The sequence below is a fragment of the Lepisma saccharinum genome, chromosome 7 (assembly GCF_977018435.1).
Source record: "Lepisma saccharinum chromosome 7, izLepSacc3.1, whole genome shotgun sequence".
Taxonomy (NCBI): domain Eukaryota; kingdom Metazoa; phylum Arthropoda; class Insecta; order Zygentoma; family Lepismatidae; genus Lepisma; species Lepisma saccharinum.
The window spans coordinates 10,850,442-10,873,995 of NC_139235.1; the positions used below are offsets into that span (position 1 = coordinate 10,850,442).

Sequence of the window (23,554 nt, forward strand, 5' to 3'; positions counted from 1 at the left end):
TATTCTGAAGGGAAAAATCCCCCTTCCTCAGCACAAAAAAATAATGGTGTGGTCTGCGCCATTATTTTCCCCCTGTGGACACCTATGGTTGTGATTGAAAACGATGTAGCATCTAAATTGAACACAAAAGAGTATGTATGCAAATTTCTTCACTGCATGTCTCCTGCATTCGGCTGTTGAATATTTACTCATCTTAGTTCGTATGAAGATGCAAATCTACAGAGCAGAGAGACTCAACACTGCAGAGAGCAATGTATTCGGTCCTTGGCATTGACCCTGGGGCGGCAGAAGACAAATACATTTGCAGGAGCTTTGCTTCTTTAATGTACCAAGAGATGAACGACCGACGTCTTGATACCCGATTAGCATATTGATATTCGACACGTGTCAATGATCCGCAAGTGAAGAATTATAAGTACTGAAGAAGCATGCTTGTGGAATGAAAGAAGAATCAAATGTTGGAGGTCAAGGGGAAACCAAAATTACGAATAAATTTTTAAAAATGGATCTCCATATATGTCTATTCCAAGTGACAAGTATACTCTGTCCCAGCTAACTGTGGAGCAGGTGAACGAAAACAAGTATCTGCGCAAGTAGTGACGCTTGACGGCTCCACCAATGAACACGAGAGAGGGAACGGTGTTGCTTGAAGGAGGGGAAAATGACTGCAGTTACCAGCCTTTGAGTAGCGTGTACAGCTTCGCTCTGGCCAATCGATTTCCTTCGCTTCTCTGTCGCTATGCGCGGCCTTGCTCCACAGTTAGCTGAGACAGGGTATAAGAAAATACTGAAAAATCATATCTGTCGTTTTAAGAACAGTAATTGTGTGAAAGCATGCCGTTTAACATCGATATGTTTCATGGGTACATAGACGGATCTAGAATTTTTTTCTGGAAAGGACAGATTATGCTGTGAGCATAAAAAAATAATACACATTAAAAAATAGCTTCACAAAATGGTCGCACCCCACTTCTTTTTTTTAAAAAATGCATAAAATCCGAGACGATTACACGGTGAAATACGGTAGTGAGATTAAAAAAAATGACAAATAAAGTCACAGCGTGCTGTTTAAACACAAACAGGAATGTATGGCGTTCTCACTTTCGTGTCCTTCGTTGCAGGAGTCTTGGAGCATCAGGAGACATCTTCATGAACGGCCAGCCGAGAAACACGAAACAGTTCCACAAGCTCTCCTGCTACATAATGCAGGAGGACATGCACCAGCCAAACATGACCGTGGAGGAGCTCCTGGCCATCGCTGCTAATCTCAAGCTGGGAGACGAACTCACCTCCCAGGAGAGGCGAAATGTGGTAAGCAGGGGAGTCATTATTATTATTATTATTATTATTTATTATCTCAATAGGGTTACAATTAAGCCATACAACATTTCATTTAGAACAATATTAATACAAATAATGAATTGATGCCCTATGTGGTAAAAAAATATACAAAAGGAGGATGGAGCACTGGCCCCTCCAAAATTTCAATGTGCCCCACCAAATTTGCTTTGGCTTAGAGAAATATTTAATATTACATAAAATTATATATTTGAAAATCTTTGCTTGTAAATCACATAAGTTTCATATGTATATAGCCTGCCTATATGTATACAGTATATATATATATATATATATATATATATATATATATATATATATATATATATATATATATATAATTATTTCCAATATTAGCAAGAAACGAAACAATATCGCAGCTATTTTATCGATCCAGAAAGGTAGATTATAAATTTATCTACTAATGTCGAGTAAAAATTACTGATTTACAAAAGTTATTTAATATGGTGTTAATCTGAGTCAACATTCAATTGTTTGTAAAGTTGTTTATTACAAAATGTAAGTTGAATCATCTTAGGAATGGTTTTGTAAGTTTGGCATTAAATCGTTGTTATTGTGTATCCTCGTATTAATCTCATTTTATGAAGTACCTACGTGTGTGAATACATTAACCTCCGACGTATGGATTCCTAAATTTTACAGAATTTGTAGATTTTAACTCCCCTCTCCCTCTTTCCCAGTTGGCAAGTACTTTCTGTGTCTACAGAACATAACAAATAAAAGGACATCAACCACTATACTCTTGTCAGAAAATTGCACGCAAAATGTTGTTACAAAATGTACTACACATGTACATGAGGAATGTATCAACAAAAAGGTGAACAGTTTTGGTTCGGCGGTTCATATCTAAAGCTTTTATCTGTTTGAAGCAAAATATATGATTTTAATTAAATTTATTTCGGTTTCTTTCTGGTGTGCAGGTCAACGAAATGCTGAAAAAGCTGGGCCTGATGTCCTGTCGAAGGACGATGACAGACAAGCTTTCCGGTGGAGAAAAGAAGAGGCTGTCCATAGCTTTAGAGTTTGTCAACAACCCACCGATAGTGTTTGTCGACGAACCTACAAGGTAAGCAGTGTAATGGATTGGGAGGAAAGGAGGAGAGTAGTCAGTCTCTCCCCGAAGTGGTAAAATTCATTCCCACCGTCAAGGACGTATTTAGGGGAGGGGGTCCAGGGATCCAGACCCTACGAAATACTTACTAAGTACTAAAATTAAATAATGAAATATTAAAATAACAAATTAAATAATGAAAAGATACTTGTTCAATCGAGAGTTATTTATTTCCGTCGAAATAATTGGAAAGCAAGGATTATATTGGGATCATACGACTTTGAATGATAGTACCAAAGAAGATTTATTACTACTTATAATGATGCATAAAATATTACCAGTTTTCGTAAACTGGATCTAACATACTTTTTGATATTCAATAAATATTCAATTATTTATCTATTTGACATTAATTTCCTTGCCAGGGTAGTTGTTTTTTGTTTTTTATATACACATTTTACCAAGCTTAGCTATACGATAGCTAATAATGAATACGTGCTGTTATATCACTATCTTTATACCGTGCTTTTACCTATTCATGTAATAAAAATATAATATTAATTAAGAAATTTGAATATTTTAATTAATACTATTATTAATTACAATTACTTTAATTTAAAAATTAATAATAATAATAATGATGTGAGACACTTGGTTCGGATCCCCTCCCCCCCGAAATATATTTCTACTATATTTTAACCCCCCGGGGCTACATACAAAAAGGGGAGTATGTTGTTCCCTTTACGTTTAATTCGCTTCCAACTACATCGTTAATTGCGCTGTCGAAAAATGAACTCTCTGGAGGGTAAGAGCTTATATATTGTTTCTATTGTCAGTCAGTGTCATACAATGTTCCTTAAATATTTCATATTACTCCTTTTCTTAAGAAAAGTTATGTAACGGTTATTTTAGTTTGCATGTTTAAACTGACATTATCTTGAACGTTAAGTCCACTTTATGCACAGATAGGCTAATCAGGACTGGACCTACAGTTTAAAGTGGGATGCGAACAACTATGTGCCTCCACCGAGTGTCGAACCCGGGACCTATTGATTACAAGGCGACGACGTCATTAGTAGATCAGATAGATCAATTGACTTATAGCACAAGCTACTAAGGTATAAATGAAGCTAATTTTTTACATTGGAATTACAGTGACTCCAAAATTGAAGTACACCAATTATTAAAAAAAAAAAAGAATAAATAAGCAACAAAAGCATGTTTTATTTAATAATACAAATATTTTAGAAATAGAGTCGTGCAAATTGAATTTAGGTACGGAATTATTGGTATGCAAATTTATTATTAATTTTATATCTACCTCTTGTGCTGATTGCGGTATATATCTAAATCAATGTGCAAATCGATGTATTAGTTATTGAGATAAGGAAAATACGACGACAAATCTCTACCCGTTAATTACAACATTTTGATCTTATAATAATGAGTAAAGAATTGATAAGATGTGGATCTATACATGAGCTAACCACAATAACGTGAAAATAGCATTCAAATAAAGAGAAAGATAATCTGGTAGAAACTTGCTAAATAACGAAAATATAGCAGACTACAACGCCAATTACTGAATGTAATGATCTAGAATGTAAGTAGTAGTGTATGAAGCTAATTTTTTACTCAAAAATTATTGTCATTATTATTTCTGTTATTTTCTTGATAAATCCCGGGAAACCATACGAGAAACTTCATGTAGGTTATTCTGTTTAGTAACAAGTGTTCTCATACATATACTTCTGCACTAGGATATAAAAAGTAATAACAATTTTTGTTCACGCACATAAAAGGCGATTCTGTAACTTCATTTGGTTTGAATTTGTTTTTAAATCCACTTTATGAACAGAAAGGCTAATCGGTACTGGGCCAGTAGTCTAAAGTGGAATCTTTACAACTACGTGCCTCCACCGTGTATCGAACCAGGGACCCCTTGATTACAAGGTGACGACTTTACCATTATGCAATAAGGAAGACCTGTAACTTACTAACAGTATTTTCTTACTGAATGGATGATGATAAATTACGGAATATATCAACGTCACTTTCTCAAAACATATGAGACGAGTTGAGTGCCCCACTGTAAGGGAATCGAGTGGCATCACGCTTCAAAGGGCTCCTAATTTCAAACAATGTGTGTAGGAAATTATTTAGTCCATGGTTTTGAAATGGGCGTCTAAAGAACTGTTGTACAATTTCAATCAGACTCCAACAAAGTAACGGGTTAATATTTTCAAAACTAAAAATAAATCTTACTTGTCGTCACGTAAAAACCTATAGCGTAAGTCCATAAAACTTATTTTGCATCTCTTTTCTGCCACTTTTGGCTGGTCGCGACGATAAAGATGAAAGGCAATAATGAGAGGGACAATCACGAACACATATGGACGACACTACATAAATCCTACAGAAGATTATACTGGCTGTAGGTTCAGGTACCAGATCCTCGTTAGTCTGCAAAAATGCAGTTCAGGGTGTACTGAGTGTAAGAGAGGTTGACAATTGGGTGTCTTCTGAAAATATCAACCCTTACGTTCTTCCATAGGACGGGTCGAATAGTGGAATTTTGAAAACTCATGGTCACCCCCTAGAAGGGTGCTCGGGAGTATCTTGAAAATCTAAATGGGAAGCGGGTTCAAATAATCTCTTCTTGGAGGTCTTTTAATTTCAAGAAAACTTTACAGAAAGTGTTTTTTAACATGGACCAACATATTCGAATGAGTGGCTAAAAACGAACATGTAGTGATTGTAACATGCGAAGAAATATTATAGTTTACTGAATTATATATTTGAATTAAGTTGTTTTACTTCGGTTATCTTCCACTTTTAGCAGCTGATCGCGACGATGAGGATGAGTGATGGAATTGATGAAGGAATACTCACAAAGAACGCCAATGCCCAGTCTGGGATTCGAACCCGGAACCCCTAGCGTCGTCATAACCACTCCGCCACGGAGGTCAGCATTATTATAGTTTACTAAATATAGAAAAGTGTATCAATTCACTCAGGAGATAAATCATTTCCCAATAACTAATTTGTTTAATGAAAATATTGTAATGCTCAAAATGTACGTCATTTAAGTTTTGTTTATTAAATACATCGTAGGCGCGCAAGAGAATAATATATAATGAAAATTCGGGAGAAATAAACCAAACCAAATAAAAATGTCCAAATAACGTCCCGTCCACGTGAACCAAATGTCACTGATGTCTGAAACATCCAAAATTAATATCCACCGAATATTCATAAAACATCCTTCCTGGATATCTCCTGGACGAACATGAGGATATCCAATGGATGCCTATGTGTTGGAGTGATATGAAATGACATCTCTTGCGTTTAAGGAGTATACATATCTTATTAGGTGTTTTAATGTCTTTCTCGTTTCTTTCCAGTGGCCTGGACTCCGTGGCGAGTTCCCAGTGCATCCACATGCTGCAGACGCTAGCAAGTCAAGGCCGGAATATCATCTGCACGATCCATCAGCCAAGCGCATCCCTCTTCTACATGTTCAGCCACGTATACTTCCTGGCAAGAGGGCGCTGCATATACCAGGGCTCCCCCAAGCAGCTCGTCTCCTTTCTAGGATCCATGGGGATTCACTGTCCCACTCACCACAACCCAGCGGATGTCAGTAAGTGAACTTGATCATTGCCTGTGCGTTCAACAATACCATCTTATAACAAGGCCCATGCAGATCCTGTTTACATGTGACGTAATCATTAGTAGGTATTGGATCAAAACACTACATTCACATCACAGTCACACGATCACGGTCGCAAATAATTTAGCGAGTCCAGCTGGGGCCACCGAGATGCGTATACTCCGTAAGTATCTCAAATGGCCCAGCCCCATTCTCATTCATTTAGTCAACATTTTGCAGTAATTATCACAAGAGCAAGATTGTGAATTCGAAAATTGCAATGTTTCAAAGGGGTTAATTATTCTAGAATTTTATGCTATGTTCCAATGGTTTGTCCATATTTTCTCAATATCCTGCCTCCTTATTTTTTGTACCTCCGTAGAATTTTGCAGAAAGACTTAATTTATAATCAGTAATAATTTGTGCTAATTTTATATTAACATGGCAAAGATATTCTACATTCGTGATTAAAATCTCTGATTTCTTTTGTATTTGTACATGTCAACTGAAAATAACTATTTTATTTTGCCTTGCACTGTATGTGTTCCTATTTATTTTTATTAAAAAAAACATAAGCAGTTACGGCAAGAGGGCAGTTGCCCCCAGTAAGCCTTGTCTAGCAAGAGAAAGTAAACTGTCCTTGCCCCCAAGTTTTGGATCTCAGTCGCCGCCACTGAGCATAAGCATTTACATATTTTCACAAATAATTTACATTAAATTAAATCAAAATAATATTCTTCCGGACAGTAGAATTAATATTAATATGTATCAAAATGTTTTGAAGGAAATAATAATAATAATTAAATATAATTGGGATACTTAAAGTTGAAACCTTCATATTCGTAATCTAGATATACGGCTCGCAATATTATAACTTAGTTGAAATAGATTAGATATGGCAACACTGCTGTAATGATTGTTATTTGGCATTATTAATAACAACATCTGGCTTCGTTACACGTTACACTGGTCACTTCGCCACTTAGAAGAATTTCATTGCGATGGGTGCCAATTATCTAACGTAAGAAGAAGAACAACATAGAACAACTATGCATTTCAATGGCTATACTGACTGAATGAAATTGAAGAGATATTGAAAACCAGCTGTGCTGGATATTCACTCATCTGGTGGATCGAGTAAAAAAGTCTCCCCAAGTATTTAAAAATAATAAACAATTTGGAATGAAAGTGGTTCTTGTTAGATTATAATAGTAATTAGTGTATTGTAATAATCATAACCCCAGTGGCGAAGATATAGTACAAGCAATGCAAGCACTGCTTGCACAATTAAAATATTATTTAATGTACTTAACGTTGAGTGCATTATTTATTTTCTATCGCACTCGATTTCGCGAAATTTTACGGCCGCAAATTCTCTCCGCAGCCCGTTGGCAAGCAGCAACCTCTCTGCTTGCAGCCACTGTGCGGGAAACCAACGCTTCTCAAGTATCATATGGCGAAGGGTAGATGCTGGTGAAGGTACGGTGCCCAAACCACTAATAAAAGCTCTGCTTTTCGGAGCTTTTCGGCTTCTCGAAAACACCCGAGCCAAGCAGAAAGCAGACACTACTATTAGAAAACATATAAGTGTTAACATGATCTCGAAGATGTATATTTGCTTTATTATAAACACAGAATTATTGAAATAAATTAATATAACTGTTCCAAATTCCATGTAGATAAACTTTAAAGCATTACTTTGAGTTTCAAGATTTGTAAAACTTGTCAATAATGTCGACGTTCAGGGATTAAGACAAACATGGTGTTCCGGCACTGGGGAGCGCTGGAATCTACAGAACAGCTGGCTGTTGTCCGCTTCACACTTCTCTTGTCTCAAATTACAACGCACGCCAGTGTTGACAACTACCAAATAATTTACACTATATTTATCGTAAGTTTTCATACAAACAATGAACTGATGTTTTTTTTTGATAAAACGTATGTAAAAAAAAAAGCAATGAGACTCTCTTCTGAGACCTGCAAATAGCAAAAACGTTAAGTCATAAATGCTATCCAACTCGAAATATTATTTTTATTAATATAATACATTATTAAAAAGAAGAAACAGCGCATGTTCTTCCTATTGTAATGGCCTATTATTCGAAAGCTTAATTAATTTTAAGCTTCAAGTCAGTTCTATTACTCCCCCGTGAACATTAATTTTTACAACGAGGTTGACATCACTTTTCTGTTAGCTTCTGAGCTTTTCGGAATATTTTCCATTTATGTGGGAAGAACGAGTGGTTGAAGTGAGTGTTCTCTTTTGTGAAACAAACATGAATATTTCAAATTTCGTACGGGAAGCTGTAAGTAATAGCAAGTATTTTATTATCAATAACGTGACAAGAATTTTGAACTTAGCAGTATGGCCGTTGAGAGAGGAGTTCATGGATATATTATTATTATTTAAAATGTCCTTTCTTTCCTAGAAAAACTGGGGCAATGGACTGTATAATTTATATACCCCCCCCCCCCCATTTTTCGGAGTACTGCATTGCTTTCCTTCCTCTTAAGACCACGCTTCGCTACTGATAACCACGATAATAATAATAATAATAATAATAATAATGGTGATCATTTCTACTATTCAAATTTTATCAAAGCACTGTCCAATTCTACAAAAAATTCTGATCACACTCATGTCCTCAGATATAAAAGACATAGTGTGATCTGACATGCTTGCTCCGTCAGAGCGAACACGTTTCGTGCCTAGCAGACGTTGGAGCTGAAGGTCAACTGGTGGTCTGACCTACAGCTCAGAGGGAACCCGTGGGAAAGGAAGACATTTTTACGCGTGTTAACGACCTCCTGATAACAACACACCGTTAGAATCAGGAGAGAAGACGAGAGAAACAGAACTAACCGGTTGCAGGTTTTTTTTGTGTGTTTGTTTTTGTTTTGTTTTTACAGAACGGTTATTTTATCAGGAGACAAAAAAAGGTTGCTGGCCCTTTTTAAACATGGAGTAACGGAATTTCTGTTATTATTTCTATTTATAAGTTTCTCCTTATTTCTCTGGGTCGCACAGTGATTTATCCACCACTTTCAACACCTCCCACCCCAAAATGTTCCACAAAGGCACAATTTATTGTCATTTTGGATCTAAATTTCCCTTTGACACCTCTTTAAACCCGATGAAAAATTCTGCATGAAACCCTGTTGTCCCGCCTTCCACCTCTCCCCTCCAACTCCACATATGTCGCAGATTCAGACTATAACGGTACAGTGGAACCGCCTTCAGGACCTGCGCATCGTACTCCCGCGCGGAGGGGAGGGGTAGAGTGGAGCAAGCTTCCTTATAGTCGCTCTATAGGGGGATTCCGCGGGTGGAATGATATCAGTATTTCTCAACCGCCGGGCTGCGGCCCAGTACCGAACCCTGGCGTCAATTACACTGCGCCGCGGGAGGTTCTGAAGTTTGCGTCTTGCAGCCTGATCTGACAACCACCTGGAAAGATGGCACTAATTTCGGGGTTTCCCAGCGATAGAGGAAATTCTTTCTCGCCAGAGAAATTATAGACGCTGAGAGGGGACTGTCACCCGTGGAGCCTCCAAATTTGAATTAATATCGTGGGACCATTCTCGAATTAGGGCCGAGAGGGTGAAGCGACTTGCAGCCCAAGCTGGCAATCAACTGGGACTGCGATAACAGAAAATGCTTTCGCGATAGCGCTGGTGAGTGATCAGCAGGGACGTAGCTTGGTTGATTAGTTGGGGGGGGGGGGGGGCCCTAACGTAAGATTTTCTTCTATCAAACTATTTATACACCATATAGGCTTATACTGTATACATACATTATATATATATATATATATATATATATATATAATCTTGGAAAGGAAAAAGGGCCTCCCCGATGGCGCATGATATAATTGTCGCCTTGTAATCAAGGGGTTCCGGGTTCGATACCTGGTGGATGCTCATAGTGGTTCGGATCAGTGGCGTAGCGTTATGTTACGCCCGTACGCCCGGCGTTCCCAGTTTTAAAATTTCAAAAATGAGTAAATGCTGTGAATATAAAGTAAAACTTGACTAATTTCATATATGTTTGACCTTCATGGCATTATAATAGCTATTTTTCGCAATCCGCTTTCAACGCTCCACTCTCAACACTCTTTCTAGCATCTTTTTTCAATGTCTTTCCTGGCCGGACGCCGAGCAGGTTCGGCGTAAAAGACTCTATATTCCTTGCTGCCTTTCTGGAGGGAAAGCTCCGATGTTTACAGCACGCGCGTAAATTGTCTTTCATACGCCAGCGTACGGAGCAGCAGAGGTCGGTCTACCTTGATTGGTTCATGTGACCCTTCCTGCCGTCTGAAGCAGACGACAGCGATAGAATTTCTACCTGGTTCTTCGCGCTCATGCAACTCGTGCTATGTGATGCTACAATACGCAATATTGACTGACGTAACTTTACCAATCTCAAATACACCGCTTCTTAATGGCCACTGCATTGTATAATTTATCGCACGAACAGCGATGTGCTTTAGAAACTAAAAGATCAACACAGTTTTTGTCAAATAATTTGGTGAAGTCCTCGTGGTAGAAATTCAGCCTGTGGCTGCTCTACCACTTAACCCGCAAAACTATTATTTTTTTATTATTATTTTTTCGTTATTATCTAACTGCTTAATATTGTGTCAATGGAAATGTTTAGCATTCATTTGAAAACTCTTAACATCGAATGGTCTCTGGACAAAATTATTTTAAAATGTTTATCAGCATTCTCAAGATGTAATAAACAGTGGTCTGAATTACCAATCGGCACTGTTACGTCAGTAGAGTGTACGATATTTGGATCATCCACCCACCTCCGTGTCAGAGTGCTTTGGACAGTGCGCCAAGACGACAGAGGTCCCTAATTCGAATCCCGGCGTGAGCACGGGTGTTCTTTGTCAGTATCCCTTCATCAATATTATCACATATTCATATTCGCGATTAACCAAAAGTGGTAGAAAAGCGAAGTAAAATAAACCAAATTAATCAGTAGTTGGATCATCTACAACAATGACGTCTACTGTTGTGCAGAGGCGTTTGTGATTCAGGTAGGTTTCTTAATGACTTGCGTCATGCAGAAAGATATAAAAAGGTATAAAACACCAGAGTTCAAAACATTTGTGGCATAGTGAGGCATCTAATTTTCTAGCTAAAACATGCATCGATGATGTTTTATTGAAAACCAAGCTGACTTCAGGCAAATAAACAATACCTGTGGCGACTAATACCATAAGTAAATTATTAAGCAAGAAAGGGCCGACCCTTCCTTCGGACTTGGCGTTCCCACCCGAAATGTCCATGCTACGCCACTGGTTTGGATCCCACTTTACACTTCAGGATCAGTCCCGGTTAGCCTTATTGTGCATAAAGTGGACTTAAAACACCAACTCAATCAATCAATAAATTGGAAAGGAACATAATTTTGTTCTGTAGCCCCCAACAGTCTACGGATATAGACTTGCAAAATCCACAGCCATTATTCTGGAAACTAAATGCAGAATGAACTCATTAACTTAATGGCTGATACACCAAGAATAATGTTATTCTTTAGATTTGTAAATTTGCTCGAAGAAAATTGAGAAGTAGATAAAACCCTATTAGATAAAGTGCTGGAACCAGGTTTACAGTGCAAATATGAAATGTGTGCGTAATGAGTTCAAGGTAGGCATCTCATGTATACAGTTTGTACCGGAATCGAATCCGGTATCTCTTAGTTCAAGGCGACCGCGTTAGGCACAATTCTATAGGGCGGGCCCGAGTCGTCTATGACATCTGATTGTTCACTTGGAGAATGATGACGATAAGAAATTTTATGCACACGTCTAATTTCTTAAAATTAATCTTATTTGTGTGTGAAAAACTGAATATATGATAGCACTGGATAAAAAAAGTTCCACACGCTCAAATGATTACGCTCTCGTCTTTGGTTCGACAGGTTCAACAAGGGGTCCCGGGTTCGATTCCCGATGGAGGCACATAGTGGTTCGGATACCACTTTAAGCTATAGGTCAAGTCCCGATTAGCCTTACTGTGCATAAAGTGTATTTAAAACACCAGTTCAATCAATCAATCGAAAGGTTCAAGATTCGATCGCTGGTGGTCAGGCCGGTAGCCAGAATTTGATTTCGGAAGGGGGAAGATGTTGGTAGGCGGCGTAAATGCGCTGAAGATGAATTTCTCGGTATATTGCAACTTACCATATACAAGATGTTTAATTCTATTAATGAAGTAAATTTAATTACTACTACACATTATTAAAATCAGATATTTGTAGGATTTCTGGAAAGGACTGCAAATCCTGAGCCCCTTCCCTGGGTACGTGGCTGCTTGTATTAGTTCCAATATTTCTGTGCTGTCCCAACATCGTGAGGACAATTTGGGAAGTACTTGAAAGCGATATGGAAGCAAATTCTGCTCTTGAAACTAGATGGGACTCGATGTGATGACCACACGCAACCGAATGAAAGAACTCTTCGAAAGTCTTGTCCTTCAATATTAATTTTACTGACTAATTGTAAGATTTTCTGTGCCTCCTCGATGACGCAGCGGTATCGTCGCCGCCTTGTAATCAAGGGGTCCCGGGTTCGATAAACGGTGGAGGCACATATTGGTTCGGATCCCTGATTAGCCTCACTGTGCATAAAGTGGACTTAAAACACGAACTCGATAATTGTAAGGTTTTAGAGGACCTAAACATGGCTTTTTATGCATCATACAATTTTGCTTCCTTTCACCCTACTTTTAAAGTTTTTCTTACTAATAATTCCACTGAGCATAACACGCGACGAAACCAGAGGTCCAAGATTCGGACCTTGGACAGGTATGGTTGTATCACGTCTGTCCCATCGCCATTCCTTCGGCTTATTATTCATCCTCATCGTCGCATTTAACCGAAGAGGTAGGAAAGCGGCGTAATATAAAAATATATAAATGATTGATTTGGTTTATTTTACTTCTCTTTTCTGACCCTTTATGGCTAATCGTGAAGATGAAGATGACAATGAGTGATGTGAAATTGATGAGAGGACCATCATAAAGAACACACACGCCCAGTCCGGGATTCGAACCCAGGACCGCTGGCATCGTAGTGAACATTGTTAACTACTGCACAACAAATAGAAACAGAACATACTGTATAAGTAATTTTCTTCTCCATAACTCATGATTATAATATATAACTATTATTCGCTGTTTGACTAGGGATTAATTATATTTGGATGTCTAGTCCACCTTGCCACATAAGCAGCAACAGGTTCCGCATTTGCAGGTGGAGGCTAAATGAAGAAAAATCAAAGAAAGTCAGAAAGATATACATTTTGAAACACAATACTTATAGAGCATGCAGACGGCTGTAAAAAAATGCTACATGCCTAGTTTTCTTCCTGAATTGAAACGTGGTTTATTCTTCATTATACATGAGATCAACCACCCTGGGAGTCGAACCCAGGATCTTGTGTGGTAATCAGACTCTCTTTTAGAACGTCAATATGTTGGACATTTGGTCGATCAGTCGATCCTGATCCATTGTTTCCAGAGGAAGACAATCTGGCAGCTTCACATTCAACATTTCACTCGCGATGTACGAAAAAGAGATCACAAACATTTCGTGATTCTATCTTCTCGCGTTTACAGAAGTTAACCACCGCTTGGACCACAAACCCTACTTCAAACCAAGCTCCAAACTATCTGACAGCCCACCAACTCAACAGATGAACCGACCGCTTCGATGTTTCTCCGAATTTTCAGAATGTGGCCTTTCCCTCCTTGCAGGGCAGGTCATTAGCAGGAGGGTTGAGTGCATGTGAGAAGGACCGCTATGTCATTCATACCCGCGTCGAAAAATGGACAAGCAAGAGAATTCTGTTCTTGGAATTTGAAACGCATGGGGATATATTTTCTGAACCATAAAATAATTAACCCAGAAAGTCCTAGCCACCCTCGGCTAAATCTTCCTGTTTGTGTTGTCCTTTCAGCGCCCATGGTGCCAGTGTAGGGCCAGATGGAGAGAAAGTGCGGGTTGTGGGGGGATTCTGGATCTGGCGTGCAGTAGGGAGGAAAAGTGCATTTTCAATTGGTCTCCGACTTCCCTGACACTCAAACTGAATGATAGTTCCAAATTATTGGATTGATTGATCAATTGAATTGTTGTACTAATCGGGGCTGGACTCTCAGTTTAAAGTATGATCCGAACCACTGAGCCATGAACCTCCACCGGGTATCGAACCCACGACCCCTTGATTACAAGGCGACGACGTTACCACTACCCCATATTAGTATTATTTTTGCCCATTTCAGAGCAGAATCCTGCGTAATTTCCGACCCGTTGTGTGCGATGTTTGTGTGCAAAAGTTATGTAACATGTTGAGTTATACCAAACGAAAACTGGAGGGGCCTGGAACCCTGCCCCTCCCCCACCTAAAGGTTTCGGTGGCCGTGGTGATGTGATATATATATATATATATATATATATGACAATGTTTTCTCATACCTGGAAAATGATACATTTGTTACAATCATGCAGTCATAACTTTTCCTGATTAAATATAGGTTGAAGAAACCTTCACCACTGCATTTAAATTCAAGCCTGATTTGATTCTAGTCTGACTGCCACGCGCGAGACACGGGGTGGGTGATCTAAGGTAGGAATTTTTCCAACTTTGTCCCCGCATAAATCGACTCCATGGCCCACCAGCCTCAAAAAGATGGCCGGAGCATAGTGCTGATCACATCACCTTCAAGATGTCCGATATTGAAAATATGTGGGGCCCTACCCCCACATACCCTAAATGTGCATTCCTGGCACGGTGTTATATGCACAGGGAACTTTACCTGTATATATTATATTCGTTTCTGTACCACTGAGTAACTACGTTTATTTTTTACATACACATATGTCATATGTCACAGCCTCTACTATGTCGATGGCTGAGGGTCCCCTAAAATCATACTTGTCTCTGGGTCCCCCGCACTGCGGGGTTTTGCGGCTTGTAGATCCGGTACTGGTTTGTCAATAAGTCTAGACATAATTGAACTAATACTCTCAACGATTATGCCCTAATTTATTTATTCATATTAAATTTCAAAGGTACCTATTAATTAATGTTTGAAGTTTTATAAAATGATAACGCTATTTTACAAGTCAAATTATTGGCATCGACTTTTAAAAAAAGAATTTACCAATCCACAAAATATGCATGCAACATCCATCCTAGGTTTTATCGTATTATCATGTGCATGTCTCCTGGGTGGACATATTAGTTATCCAATTGATATCTATGGGCTATTCCTGGATTCCTGGACATCGTCCAGAACTTCAGATGTTTCTTGGACATTTGTGTGCTTGCATTGTAATACATGCTCAATATTCCACATCAACTTAATAATGTTAACTTTCTTTCCTAACACAGTTATTGAATGCATCCATGGGTCAAATGAAGCCAACATACAGATGCTATCGTCTTCAGTCCAAAATGGAAAAGTCTGTGTGACCTTCAATGTCAGTGACAATAAGCTGCCAAGCGGAAAATATATATCTACTAAGGACAGCAATGTACTTTGTAAGTACTCACGGCATCTGACCTGGAACATTTTTATGCACATTTTAGCTAAATATCAACAATAAGAAACAGTCTCAACATGAGTTTGATTTACATATTCGTTTAGGACTGTTTTATTGGAAAAGTGGGAGGGGGGCTGATGGGTTGTTTTTCGATATCATCAATAAAGATTACAACTTGTTTCTCCATTAACTTCATGCATAATAATTTTTACTTGGACCTAGCATAGATTAGAGTTGAAAATAAGGCAATCTCGTGTTACTTTCATAACAATAATTTAAAACTAACAGTTTTGACAAATTACTACATTTTCATTTAGTTAAGTCCTTATTTAGTTACCAGAAGTTAATTTGCACTTTTGCTTCAGGTACTGTTATGACAGACTTGAATCACATGGGCTGGCTACATTTTATTTGCAAGGAGAGTGAATGGAACTCCATAAAAATCTTCTTGTGAATAAGATATATATCAGTCAATGTGCCCATTCTCACTGATTTGGCAAAGATTGATTGATAGAAGTCAAGCTTCTCCATCTTCTTCTGTTCTTTCACCACACCCTTCTTTTCATTGTATTTCAGTCTGCCCTCAATGTCTCACAATTTCCAATACTTGACTAGTACAGCGATACCTAGTATTCCCATTGGCCTTTTGCCCATTCCATGCAGGAAGTATTTTTGGCATAATCCTCTTCATGTCCAGTCCATGTCATCTGTGCCTGATGTATTCTGTCCTACAGCTTCACCATCTTCACTCTGCTGAATGTATTCATTCCTTAATCTGTCTCTTCAGATCCCCACTGCCTGCATCTACTTCTGTCTCATTGCCCAACCCTGCTCCACACATAATTAAAGGTATGTAGTATAGTGCCTTCTTTTGGGCATTGTGATGCTTGAACACATGCCCGTGAAGTGGCCAGAACCATGAACCAGAGGTCCCGGGTTCAAATCCTGGCATGGGTGTTCTTTGTGAGTTCCCCTTCATCAATTTCATCATATCATCACTCATCCTCATCTTCGTGATTGGCCAAAAGTGAAAGAAAGGCGAAGGACAATAAATCAAATCAATCAATCAGCCATGATGTCTGCAAGCAAAATCGGACATGCACAACTCCTCAACTCAAGTGCATAGATTTGTTTTAATATACTTTACAATTACAAGTAAACGTAATCACAGTCACAGAAGATGCTAGAAATGTTTTCCTTCTACTGCTACAAATTTTTCACAACTTTTGAGAAAGTTCACTTAACAATCGCCTTCTAACACTTCTGCATGAGTATGTTTTCACACAAGATTCATACATAAAACTTATTTGTTCTAATATGCACTCATGTTGTGACATTATAACAAACACTAATAACCAGCTCTTGAAGTGGACATTTTTAGCTGGGGGGATGTTTGGGGCTAGGGGATGCTCCTATGGTTTAACATGGTGGTTATGAGCCAGCAGGGAAGATGCTTGTGAAAATTTTGCTAGCTGGGGGATACCATCCCCCAGCATCGCCCCTCACTTCGAGCACCACTAATAATATTTATCAACACTCACTGGCTCACCTTAGCAAACTACACCCATATGAAAGCAAATACTGACATTCGTGCATACAGAGAGGTGCGTGGTCTGACTTATGGGTCTGCTCTCAATAACATGTTAATCAGAGTTAGTTCTACTGAAGCATTCCACAGTGATCTTATCAAAGAGAAAGTTCACAAAATCCTGGCTTACAAATCTAGCTCAGTTGAGAGGACACATACATCCGATCTCACCAGCAAACTGCGTGGTTCCACCCACCACATGGGCACATGCTAGAGTGGCACAATGCCAAAATGAAGGCCAATGTGCAGGCCAGAAATCGAATCAGGTGGCAAGATCGAACTGGTCTTTATCTTATTCATATCAAGTTATCAATGGAGTTCCATTGCATATTCACATGCCTTTAAAAAAATGTGAGGCCCATATGCAGTGTGTCATGTAATAAAAATGAACGAACCTCCTTTAGTAGATGCCAGAACTTCTGGTTCTTTTGCTTTTCATGATCAATGTTCTTCTTCATCAGGTACATTTGACGAAATGAATGACAGCAACAGGAGCTCCATATCTTACAACTCCATGGATGATCTGGATTTTCCAACTCCATTCTGGAAGCAGTTTCTCATTCTTCTTCATAGATTTTACCTGCAGATGTTCAGGAACAAGGTAAGGAAGCATTAGTATACAAAATTTGTTGTGAATTCCATTTTTCTTAAATTTTTACACACACACACACACAAAACGGAAACATGCAAGTTCATACCAGCCATTGTTATATACAATACACTATGTTGAAAAAATGGAAAAATATAACATTGCATGTGTAGAAATGTTTTATAATATTAATGTAAATTTAATAAAGTATAATAGAATCCCATTCACATCGTAATATTTGGCAAAATCTATGTAATAACGTTAACAGCCCATGAAAAAAGTATAAACATCAGTGTTGACTTTGTAAACACTCTTTAATTTAGCTGACTACTTGTCTTATTATTTAGTTATCATAACGAAGTTCTAACAGGAAAATTTGCTTGAATTTTAGATTAATAGTTCCATTCAAATCTTTCAGGTAGGCGTGTATATACAAGTCATTAGCTACACATTCTGCGGTGTACTGTGTGGTCTGACTGCATTTGGCATTGGGAATGATGCTTCCCAGGCAATAACCAATGTGAAGCTTCTTCTGGTTAACTTGATATTCGTCACCTTCAGCCATCTAATGCTCACTTCAGTATTATGTAGGTATCAAGTTGCAGTTACTTAGAATCTAAATGGTAGAGGTATGTGAAACTGATTCACTGATTTTCAGAAAGTGTTGTTTAAAATGACAATTGTAATACGTATTTGACAAGGGTTTGCTGTAAGAGCGATTCTATTCTTTTTTATTGCAAACAGGCATAAATGGAAGCTAACTAACTAACTAACTAACTCCCTAGCCTTCTTAAACACGAAGGTTCATGGCTGCAGCAACACAGCAAGTTCTATATACTCTTTTCCATCCCTACCAATTTCCCTTAGGTCCATCTCAACGTTGTCCCTCCATCTTCGTCTTGGCCTTCCTACAGGTCTCTTACCATCAGGTTTCCCAACAAGAATCCTGTAAACTCCTCTTTCCTCTCCCATTCGTGCCACATGGCCTGCTCACCTAAGTCTTCTTGATTTAATTATTCTAATAATATCTGGACATGAATACAAATTATGTAGTTCTAAATTATGTAACCTTCTCCACTCACCTGTCTCCTCATCCCTTTTAGGTCCAAATATTTTCCTAAGGATCTTATTTTCAAATACTCTCAATTTATGTTCCTCTTTCAATGTAAGGGACCAAGTTCCACATCCATATAATACTACAGGCAAAATTACTGTTTTGTATATTTTAACTTTTAGTTTCTTAGATATTAAACGAGAAGACAAAAGTTTATGAAGAGAGAAGTAACATGCATTTCCTGAATTAAGCCTACTTTTTATTTCCTCTTTAATATAATTTTCATTTGTTAATATTACTCCTAAGTATTTGAATTTGGAAACTGGTTCAAACGAGTTCTTATCAATAATTAGATTTTGATTATTACCTAACACTTGGTTTCGGCCTGTAAGCATATATTTAGTTTTCTCTTTGTTAACTTCCAAACCTATCTCTTTAGCAGTTTTGAAAAATATTTTAGCATTATTCTTAATTGTATTCACATCATCCCCCAGTAAGTCTACATCATCTGCATATGCTAACAACTGAGTCACACCATTTAATTTTAGTCCTTCTTTAGTTTCTTTTACCTTCCTAACAGCATATTCTAAGGCAAAATTAAAGAGCAATGGAGATAATGCATCTCCTTGTTTTAACCCATCATGAATTGTAAATTTGTCAGACATATTAATACCCACGGCCCCGGCGCCCACCCAGCGTCGAATAACATGGGTACCTGGGGGAAACCCTGGGGGGTAAAGGCGGTCAGGGGCGTGATGCTGATCACATCACCCCCACTCAAGGCCGGATCAAGAAAGTGTGGGGCGTTACCCCCACACCCCCTATACGCCTTCATGGCGTGGTGCTATGCACAGGGGAGCACTTTACTTTTTTTTACTTTCTGTTTCACTGGTGCATATTTTTATCATACTAACAAGCTTCTTAGGTATTCCAAACTCTACTAATATATTATATAATTTATCTCTTTTGACAGAATCATATGCTTTTTTGAAATCAATGAATAGCTGATGGACATTTTGATTATATTCCCACTTTTTTTCAAGTGTCAGTCTGATGTGAAATATTTGATCTGTAGTTGATCTGTTACGTTTAAATCCACATTGATAATCACCTATAATTTCATTAGCATATGGGGTTAGTCTTGTTAAAAGAATGTTAGATAATATTTTGTATGTTGTTGAGAGTAGAGAAATTCCACGGTAATTATTGCAGTTCATTTTATCACCTTTTTTAAACACAGGAACAATTATGGATTCTTTCCACTGTTGAGGGATTTCTTCTTTATTCCATATTAAACAAATTAATTTATGAATTTGACATATTAATGAATTTCCACCATATTTAATTAATTCAGCTGGTATTAAATCAATGCCAGGTGCTTTGTTATTCTTTAGCCTTTTAATAGCATCTTTAACTTCAGTCAAGTTAGGTTCTGGAACTAAAGGTTCTGCTGTGTGGACTTCATTTACTTCTGCTTTATCTCCTACATGGACATTTAAAAGGTCATTAAAGTAGTTCTTTCATCTATTTAGAATATCGCTTGGGTCAGCTAGAAAATCACCGTCTTTATCTTTTATCAAGTTTACTTTAGGTTGCCACCCCTTTCTAAACTCATTTACACCTTTATATAAATCTCTGATATTTTTATTTTTGCTGTTTGTTTCAATTTTGTTAATTTTGCTTTTCAAGTAATCTCTTTTTTTACTTCTAAGCGTGCGGTTAACTTCTCGCTTTATTCTATTATAATTGTTTAGATTTGTATCATCAGAATTATTTAACCACCTAAGTCTAGCCTGATTTCTTATTTCTATTAGATTATGACATTGATTATCAAAGCATAAATGGAAGGCATTAGACAAATTAGTTTACATGTAAATCCAGTAATCTGGTCATGAAATCAATGTGCTTACACACTGCCATGCCATAAGCTTTTTCATTACTGCATCAAACCTTAGTTAATATGCCAGATAAGATTAATTAGTCAGTAATGAAATAAAGGCACTACTAGCCATGGATGTACCAAAGGAAAATTGTCAGAAGGTGTTTTCGGCAGGATCGTAATTTTGTCATAAACAGTGTGTAGTATGACATGAACTCTGGAAGAAATGAATATGTGGAATCTCTTGCCCAGTGTGGTGCAAAGGATTTGTTAGAGCTGAAATTTAACTAGAATATGGATGTAATCAACATACTTGATTTTGAGAATTTTGCTCGGCATCCTGCTTTAGGCTGCCACAATTATTATCAACAATGGTGGGTGAGAATTTGGAAAAAAAAAAAGCTCTGAAGCGAGGTAGAATTGGACCAGTCAAACATGGGCCATGAAAGTGCATCACAGAAAATGGAGATTGAAGACCATGTCACTGAGATCCCCAAGCAAGATGACAGTTTTCATCCATATGTATCTTGATTTAGTCCGTGTTCATTCTATCATTATAATACGTTACATCACAGAAGTAAGTTATTCTGAGCTTATCCACCCACCACATTTGTTATATAATATACATTCAGTATATGACTACAATTGCATTGAAAAACATGCAATTCTTTATGAATTGTGCCACATGGTTCTGAAATAATTTTCTGAAACTTACTTTGCTTCTTACTGTTCATGAGCGTATAGTATTGAATCACAAACCCCTCCTTCCGTGTACATTCTTGACTATAGTGCTACATGTGGTGTATAATACTATGTAGTTAATATACTATATGTTTTACTAATAAATTTTATACTTTTTAAAATTAATTAATATTCTTACCTTTTCTTATGAAACAACTAAGGGCATATTATTAAAAAAATATATATTTTGTTCCAGATTACTGAAAATGAAATTAATGTTGTTTGGTGTTTCATGAGCTCCTGCATAGGCAAATGGATGGTGTTCTTGCAATTGATGCAAGTAGTCAGTCCCAAGTTCAGTCCCTAGTGGGAGTTATAAAATGTTTGTGTTGACATCATGATGAGGGAAATTAGAAGCTACTCAAAAGAAATAGTAATGGACTATAGTCCAGAAAGGCAGAAAACAGGGGAAATAGGATGTGTTACGCATTGACCACACATCAGCCAACATAAAACTACTTGTCATGCCTTGGGCCCTCAAAGGGATGTTAAAATCTGAAATGCAACCACCACAGTTACCAGTTACACTGTGTCAAGGCTAATATTTCAATATACAGTGTGATTAAAAAATATGGACTAAATTTTCTGATCTATACATTGCATGAGAATGATCTACATAACATTTGAAAGAGAAGTTCCTAAAGTTTCAAATACCACCACTAGAGCAAACAAGGGGTGCTTCAGTTCTGGACCCTGAGATTTCCTGATCTAACACCCTGTGACTTTTCTTGTGATGATTCATAAAAGAAGCAGTTTATGTACCACCTCTCCCAACAAATTTGGCTGACCTAAAAACCATATCACAACTGTGGTGAACTCAGTGATAAAAGACATTCTTCTTTGGGCATGGAACTAATTCAGTTACCGTGTAAATGTTACCCATGTGACCAGAGGGGGCACATTGAACATTTATAAACTTTATTGTGAGTATAATCAAATGTAATTTGAAACTTTAGGATCTCCTCTTTCAAATGTTATGTAGATCATTTACATATGAAGTATAGTTCAGGAAATATAACCATACAAAATTTGAGTCCCATCATTTTGAATCTTGCTGTATACGTTAGATAGGAGCAAAACATTGATTTATTTACATTAATTCTCATCAAGTTAATTCTAAGGACTAGTAATTTTACTCACAAATTTGTTAACAATCACCTATTTTGCTCTTTCAGTTCCCATGGAAATGAAAATGTTGAAAAGAGAATACAACAACCGATGGTATTCTTTGAAAGCCTTTTACATGGCTTACACAGTATACAAAATTCCCATTAATGTAAGTATCTAAGAACGAGCTGTAATATTTTGCAAATTGGTAGTTGTGACAGTGTTACTATGTGGAGAAAGCTCTACAATAAGAACTGGAGAATCGGCAAATTAAGAAAATATTATGCATAAAACTTTATTAACTTTGTATTTCATAGGAAAATTATATAGCCTATCAGTAGATGATTCTAGGTAGGTATTTCATGTTAGCATAAATCAGACTAAGTTGCAGCCTCTCAGTATTGTTTTAGCCTTCCTGATCTATGAACAACTTGACTCCATAGTTGCCAGTGTGGGTCTGTATATATACACTTACATACTTCACACCTTTTACCAGGTCATGTACAAAAGAGTTGCAAATAAGTATGTTTTACAGGTTATAAATATATCAATATTTACCATTTTCTGAAACATAATATGAGGTGAAATTATATCCAATTTGTAAAAATATTTGAATATGGTCCTGTTAAGTGTTGGGATTTCGAATTTTTTAGAAAATGAAAGGTACAATTCTCAGAAAAGAAAAGAAAAATATATACAGGTAATTAAATTATAGTGGAAGTTTTGCTAAATAAAAATTATGTAAATGCATATTGATCTTCGTATCTTTACTATCTGAACATGCCTTATATTTTTATGGGCATACAAGATTATTGCCACACTGGGAATGAAACCTGAGTTTCATGTGTGGCAATCAGATTCCCCATCAACTGGATCTCTCCAATATCTAGATATCTTATGCAATAAATAAGTGGTTCGAACTGTGCAGATTTAACAATTTATCAGTAAATTATGGTTCACAATGAATGTGCTTCCTTA

At 37.4% G+C, this 23,554-nt stretch overlaps 1 protein-coding gene across 1 annotated transcript in view; it reads left to right on the forward strand.

Annotated features, from left to right (window-relative positions):
- The window catches only part of LOC145990135 (ATP-binding cassette sub-family G member 4-like), a 38,660-nt gene that overhangs the window by 10,794 nt on the left and 4,312 nt on the right, over nt 1–23,554 (forward strand). Inside the window, exons 3-9 of the mRNA XM_083125798.1 lie at nt 1,122–1,311; nt 2,280–2,425; nt 5,815–6,053; nt 15,467–15,616; nt 17,668–17,807; nt 18,214–18,382; nt 22,645–22,745. Coding sequence (XP_082981924.1) covers nt 1,122–1,311; nt 2,280–2,425; nt 5,815–6,053; nt 15,467–15,616; nt 17,668–17,807; nt 18,214–18,382; nt 22,645–22,745 — 1,135 coding nt within the window. The remainder of the gene's footprint in view (nt 1–1,121; nt 1,312–2,279; nt 2,426–5,814; nt 6,054–15,466; nt 15,617–17,667; nt 17,808–18,213; nt 18,383–22,644; nt 22,746–23,554) is intronic.